Genomic DNA, 7,002 nt, shown 5'->3' on the forward strand with positions numbered 1-7,002 from the left:
CCCCCCCGCTTATGTTTCTTAAAGACGGGTAGCTTAGCCGCTTCATGGGAGGGGGTGTGTGGACGTCCAGTTTAGCAGTGATGGAACATTTTACTCATGTACTGTAGTACAATTTGAGGTACTTGTCTTGTCTTTTCTTTTCATGCCACGTTCTACTCCGCTACATTTCAGAAAGAAATATTGTACTTTTTACTCCTCAACATTTCATCTGACAGCTTTAGTTACAACTTATATAAAAGTCTATATTTTATCATAAAATCCAATGTTTTTTGGTAAATTAAACTGCAATATTACAACCTACAAGTCCAGCTGAAGTGATAAACTGTTTGGATTGTTTCTAAAGGAGCAGAGGAGGATTTTTCTGCATTGAGTACTTTTACTTTTAATAAAGTACATTTTCCTGATGATACTTACATACTTTTACTTAAATAACATTGTTTGGCATTCTGTGGACATCGTAGGAAGTTTCCCTGTTCATTGTACTGGGAAACGTATATGACAATACAACTTAGAGTGTGGTATTAGTTGAAGTAAAGGATCTGAGTACTTCTTCCACTACTGTTTTTCAGGGACAGTAGCAGAGGAACATCTGTATACAGTGTCTCTAGTTTTCGTTGTCCTTTTGCTTGCATCAGAGGACGACTTGCTACTACTTTTTTTTCTTTTGAAATCATTTCTATTCTTTCCTTTCTGGAGCAGTCTTATTCTGTGTCCTCTTCTCTCTGAGGACTTCCCAGCTGTACAGTGTTTTTAGAGGTTGGCAGGATCCATGACCTAGTTAAAGATGGACTGAGAACAGGAAACAGAAGAGGAATGAATGGCTGGAATGGGAGCTTATTCTTTTCGACTGCACCACCGCTTGTCCTTTTGAACGGTTTCAAGCTCTTTTGCCCTTTCCATATGGATCAGGGCTCTTTACAGCCCTCCGTCTCCTTTTTTATCTTATCCTTGCTCCTTTAGACTGGACAACCAGTATAGAGTAGAGATGGTTCAATACCATTTTTTGCTTACCTCCAATACCTATGTGTCAGATGTTGGATTATGTTTGAACAGCTTGCACTACGAACCCTATGGATGGGATCTGATTGCTATCATTGTCCTACAGCCTGGTTAAGGGTACGGTCTTTGTGAAACAAGAACAAACACAAACGCCACGGAACTTTCTTTAATTGTCCAGTTTGGCATTCAGTCACAACGGAAAAAGAACATGAATAAACTACTTGAAAAGTAGATTTTCTTTGGGGATAAATTACGTGGTATCAACTCCAGTAAAACTCCAGTACTTTTCAATACCGATACCAGCATTAGGCAGCATCGGAGGCTTTTCGGATACCGGTATCGGTACTGGAACATCTCTATGTGAGAGCTGTGAGAGATTGAGTATGTCTTTTTATTTTTTCCTGATGTTATTTGGACTACCTATTAGCAGTTCTGTCTGTAGTACTATTATTCACTGTATAATTATAATAATGTATACTTTTATTAATCCCACAAGGGGGAATTACAATTGTGTGCAGATACTGTGCAGACATAGGAATTATTAACACATAGTCATACACTTAGTCATACTCTCCCGGCTGCTGTCGGCCTTTCAGGTGGTGGAAATGCATCTGAAGCCCCCCCCCCCCTTTCTGCCTTTCTCTGACTCAGCATTGTGCGTCCCTAGGTGATAGTCTTTAGTCTGTATTCCTTCGTGTCACATGGATTCTACTGACGCAGAAATACACAACACACAGTGAAGTGTCCTCCCACGGGTCCTGCAGACCGTTGAAGGGAGATGGACAGCAGCATGATTTATCTGCTTCCCCCCCCCCCCCCCCCCCCCCCCCCCCCCCCCCCCCCCCCCCCCCCCTCCCCTCTTCCTCCTCGACAGGTGTAATGAGAGCGCTGGTCATGGACAGATGATGGACGTGGAGACGTCGTACTCAGACTTCATCAACTGTGATCGCACAGGCCGCAGGAACGCAGTGCCCGACATCGCCGGGAAGGGGGAGGCAGCGGCCAGCACCAGTGAACTCACCAAAGACCTGGCAGAGATGGACCTGAAGGCTGCAGGTCAGTAAACCCAGCGTCGGGTCCACGGGTAGCATGCCATTCACTAGAGCTGTAACAAATCCGAATGTTGCTGTACAATTAATTGTCTCAGAAATACTTGCGATTAACGATATGATTGTCCCCTTCAGTCACATTTAAAAAGATTTCTTTCTAGGCAGATTTTAGATGCTGTATTCAACAAAATGCTAGTTCAGTGCATTGTTTCTGCTGGCCTTTCTTTACAGTCACAAAGTCAAGTTTCCCATGACATTACACCCAATCGGACGCCCATAAATCAAATTGCTAACGCTGGTCTGGTGGGAAGCCTCAAATCTGGCAATAATCTCACAACATGCTTGGCACTGTGTTGCTACAGGAAATTGTTCCTCATTATTATTTTCTTTCTAGGAGCCTGAAAGCAGATTTATTTCCCACTGTTAGCAATACCAAACCACTTCTGAGCTTAGTAATGTACACACATCTTTGACTGATTCTCCCCATGTTCTCTCCTCCAGAAGGCGACCCGGGGGCCTCCCCAGCCACTGAGGCCGAGGGCTCCACCAGCCAAGATGCCCAGGGAGGCGGAGGCCCGTCCTAAACGCAGCCAGAGGCCGAAGGGGGGAGGGGGGGAGGCCCGATCCAAGGAGTGCAAAGTAGAAAGGAAGCAAGCGAAAGTGGAGAGACATGGAGAAAGGAAAAGAGTGTATATCGGTCGTCCAATGTGGACACGAGGACACCTTCGCTCACTGCCAGCCTGTTTGGAGCTTCAGCGGCCCGAATGGACGCCTTCTCATGGGGTCTGGTTGTAGAAGGGACAGCCTAGATGCTTCATTCTCTGTTGGTCATTTATATTCCCGACGAGGCGAAGAAAGCACAGAAAACCTTGCATTTACGTCTGAAGAGGGACTGAGCTGAGTTCATTTCTAGCACTCGAAACATTTGTTCCAACCTGAATATGGAGCTGTGTCGTAGAGGTCGTATTCATAATCATCCGTTTGTCAGTTTTTCTTTCTATGTACATGTATGCGTGTGTGTTTGTGACCCTCTTGTCCTTTTTTTTTCAGTAACAAACATAATCGCCATTATACTGTTGTGTACGGACTTCATATTTATTGATTAATGTTCGGTGATAACTTTGTGATAGCAATTTTCTTAGTGTAATAAAAAAATGTATGAATTACTGTCACATTTGTGTTTTGTGCTTGCGAGCGTAATTCGCTTTTCACACGAGGCAATTTGCAGGTTTCTGTCGAACACCACGGCGTGGTGGAGGAGCTGCTGAGTCAAACGGGATTAATGGGTTCAGTTCGCTGAGTCCTTCCAGAGCCATAAATATTATTGAATGCAGCTTTTTGTGTACATTAGCCTGGCTGCAGGAAGCCAGTGTTTACATCTTCACCTTGCATGGTGCCAATGTTGCCATGCATCACTTTAGAGAAAGAGAGAGAGAGAGCGAGAGACATGGATATAAAGAAACAGATCTGTAAGGCTGTGATTCCTTTTATCTCTTAGTGTCAGGCTTTAGCTAATTCCCTCTTTAATAGTAATTACTCAAGAAGCCGTGTGCTGAAGTGACCTTATATTATAATGAGGATACATGCATGCAAGGATGTTTGAAATTACTGGAGATTATAGGCATAAAGAAACAGGCCACAGATTCATTTTATTACGGACAAAAGATGCTCTTAAAAGTGTCATGAATGTGATTCTTACAAATGGGGTTTTTTTTTTTGTTAGTAAATGAAAAACGAACAAATATTTCAAATAAATATATACATCAAAAGCCTTTGGAGTAATAATGAAATACAAAGCCACATTTAGTCACCTGGTGTGTTCATGTAGGTGAACATGGTGCGCCCCCTAGTGTTCAAATATAAGACTACACTTTTGGTATTAAGCTGTTTTAACAGTTTCTCACACACAAACATTTTGGATTTTGGGTTCCCTTAAACCAAACCATACCCCCCCCCCCCCCTGCGCTTTCACCCAAGGATTAACAACAAATAACCTTATCTTTCCCTTGCATGCTGACAAAGTGCTAAAGCCCTGATTCTCTTAATGACACCCTTAAGTAGTCCCGAGATAAAAACACGTATCCAGAGTGTTTTATACAAACAACATATGCTTCATAAAAACAAAACACTTTTGTTGCAGCGAGCAGAGCATCATGACATCCTCTGGATACTGTAAGTATTAAAACGTATCTTAGATGGAAAACACAAGCTGGTAATGTACAGAATATGTGAGGGCAAGGCAGCAGCTATATGATAAACAGAGTGTCAGATATGGATTTGGACCCTGGGTTAGGTCACTCCTTAGACTTGCTTCTTCATTCACTTTAAAAGGCAGTGCTGCTTACCATCCCATACGCCTCACACAATGTCTTGACGAGCTCTTTCTTCTCCTCCTTAGGCAGAAAGCATGACTCTGCAGAATTGATGTTCTGTAAGGCACAAGAAGTTAACTTTAAAGGCCCCATATCATGCTGATTTTCAGATTCCCACGTGCATTTGGAGGTTCTACTAGAACATTTATACATGCTTTAATGGTCAAAAAAAACAGGTTCCTCTCGTATATACCTGTATTCACCCTCTGTCTAAAATGCTCTGTTTTAGCACCTGTCTCTTTAAGCCCCATCACTAGAAAAAAAAGCCCATTCTTTTCTGATTGGTCAGGATTTCTGGGTCTTCTGCATCAGCACTCTCTGAGTCCATGCACCGTCATTGCAGTTGGGTAATGACAGAGATTTCTCTGTGGATAAAGCATTTTGAAAATGTATTTATATAGCATGTCAACCTGTTTAATAATTTAAAAAAAGACATGGAAAGCTTTGGTCAGTCCAAGGCAGGATTAGCTTGGAGACTTCTTCTACTTGTGGAACACCTGCTCAACAGGGACAGGAAGTAGTTCTTTTGGAGACCAGGGTCAACTGGGGGCTGTTGAAGCAGTGCTTTGCCTTTGAGAACGAGCTAGAATGCTACGGTTAGCCACCTCGCCTCGGCCAGTGACTTAGAAAGCCGTGCAGATTTTGAACAGCTCACCCGGAGACTGCACATTCAGAAACCGGATCTCATTCAAAACAGCATGGGTAGTTTGTGGAAGCTCTAGAGACACAAGACAACATCCCGAATCCCAGGAAAAGTGATTTCTTTCATAATATGGGCACTTGAAAAACTTGATCAGATTGCTTCGTAGGGCGGGTCTTGTCTAGAGTGGTATCCATAACAACGCGTAATTCACCCCTACAGCAGGAGCTTGGGCTCACCTTTGCACAAAGACCAGAACTAGGAAAGCCGGAACAGCTAGCCATGCTGGTTGCATGGCAACTTCACAGCGCTGACAAGACTCCCAAAAAAGTAATTGCTTCTTTTATGTCAGCTTTTGTTCCGGCTTTAATTAGCAACTGAGAAAGGCATCCCCATGCACAGGGCGTGTTTACCCCATGCTATCATCTCAAACCATGTTCAAATGCTTTCATCCTGTAAACCACTGCTGAAATTACTCATGCATTTGATCTCACCAGTCGTTTGAATTCCTCCTCGGTGAATCCCATGTAGTTGTACGCGGTGCTGTAGTCGAGGAGCAGGGTGGAGTCGAAGATCAGCGGGTCGTCTGTATTCAGGGAGTAGTTGGCCTTGTCCTCCCGGAACCTGAACAAAGGAAGAGACCAGACTGTGACAGTCATAGCTAGATAGAGAGATAGAGAGATAGATATTGATCCCAATGTATCCCAATGATCACATGTAATAACAACGCAGCTCACCTGATGATAGGATGCTCGCTGAAGTCTGGGTTGCAGGCACCTGTCAGCTTACTGGAAACAGGACACATCTGCAAGCAGAGCAGCACAGACAACACTGAGGAACCCCATTACCGCCATCTTTCTTCTTCCAGGTGTGATACCGGAGGCTCCATTAGAGGTCAGCGTATCCCTCTGTTCCTACTGGTAGATACTGTACTAATACAGTCAACTATCTTTCTAATATTGACTTGTGTTGTCTTGCCATCAAAATTGAAAATCAACACTTTTATTGAAGCTTTTTATCAATGTTTTTAACATTTTCTTACACTTTTGTCCCTTTTTTTTGACGTTTTCAACACTACGTAACACTAACTTATTAACTTTAGTTTACAGTTATTTTTGGAATTTATGGTCAATAAACCACATTTAGAAGAATGTATACCTAATGTTTGAGTTAGAAAAGCAGAAAATAGGAATTATGGATAATCACAGACTGGAATATGTCCATATAACTTTTACTCAATACTTTTTCAAAAGCCCTTCACTTTGTTTTTTAAATGCTATAAAATTGAATAAGAAACCCCTAAATGAATGAAAGTAGAGATTTGTACTTGGCAAAGAGCGTTGTGTGGAATCAATCACGTTATTTTGAGGAATTAAAAAGAACATTGATATAGGAAAAATGGGTCATTTTGACCGGAGAACAACATGAGGGTTAACAATCCCACTCTGTCAAAATTAAATTGATAAGTATGTGGATGAACAGGGCACATTATGTTTCATAGGTGGCAGGCCCATTTTTGCAGAGATTAATAATTGTGTCAGTGATGCAGCATTTTGATGACAAGGGTGATCATTCTGGATAGTTTCTTACCTCAAAGTGCATGTTCTGAGCCAGCAGGTTTTTGTACAGAACTTGGTCTTCCAATGTTCTGTAACCGTGGCCGATCCGTTCAGCTTTCAGCACTTCCACAGCCTGAAGGTATCAAGACAAGGGGTCACGAGGCCAAATGTTATCAAGCATACAAGAAACCCCTCCGCGTTATCCATGTCAGCAGAATCCGCGGACTATTTCTAGATATGCAACTCGAGAGCTGAAATGTCACTTTGACGGATGACTTCCTCATAGAGCGACATTCTTACGCTAAACTAAATTATACTTGAGACCGTTTTATGGTTGAGTAACAGAAGCTGAGAGGGACACGAACAGTAGAAAATAATAATAC

At 42.5% G+C, this 7,002-nt stretch overlaps 2 protein-coding genes across 6 annotated transcripts in view; one reads left to right on the forward strand and one right to left on the reverse strand.

The window, feature by feature from the left end:
* pkig (protein kinase (cAMP-dependent, catalytic) inhibitor gamma) overlaps positions 1-3,211 on the forward strand; it is a 27,592-nt gene extending 24,381 nt beyond the window's left edge. For 3 of the 5 annotated variants that reach the window (XM_034877444.1, XM_034877446.1, XM_034877445.1), the window contains exons 2-3: positions 1,874-2,055; positions 2,550-3,211. In XM_034877444.1, the coding sequence (XP_034733335.1) occupies positions 1,902-2,055; positions 2,550-2,632 (237 nt within the window). In that variant the 5' untranslated portion in view covers positions 1,874-1,901 and the 3' untranslated portion in view covers positions 2,633-3,211. The remainder of the gene's footprint in view (positions 1-1,873; positions 2,056-2,549) is intronic. The other 2 variants (XM_034877447.1, XM_034877448.1) reach the window with 1 other exon arrangement.
* An 800-nt stretch (positions 3,212-4,011) lies between these two features.
* The window catches only part of ada (adenosine deaminase), a 16,822-nt gene continuing 13,831 nt past the window's right edge, over positions 4,012-7,002 (reverse strand). The window contains exons 8-11 of the mRNA XM_034877443.1: positions 6,651-6,752; positions 5,798-5,865; positions 5,555-5,684; positions 4,012-4,477 (exon numbers count right to left, since the gene is read on the reverse strand). Coding sequence (XP_034733334.1) covers positions 4,373-4,477; positions 5,555-5,684; positions 5,798-5,865; positions 6,651-6,752 — 405 coding nt within the window. The 3' untranslated portion in view covers positions 4,012-4,372. The remainder of the gene's footprint in view (positions 4,478-5,554; positions 5,685-5,797; positions 5,866-6,650; positions 6,753-7,002) is intronic.

The sequence above is a fragment of the Etheostoma cragini genome, chromosome 7 (assembly GCF_013103735.1).
Source record: "Etheostoma cragini isolate CJK2018 chromosome 7, CSU_Ecrag_1.0, whole genome shotgun sequence".
In the NCBI taxonomy this organism is placed as follows: Eukaryota; Metazoa; Chordata; class Actinopteri; order Perciformes; family Percidae; genus Etheostoma; species Etheostoma cragini.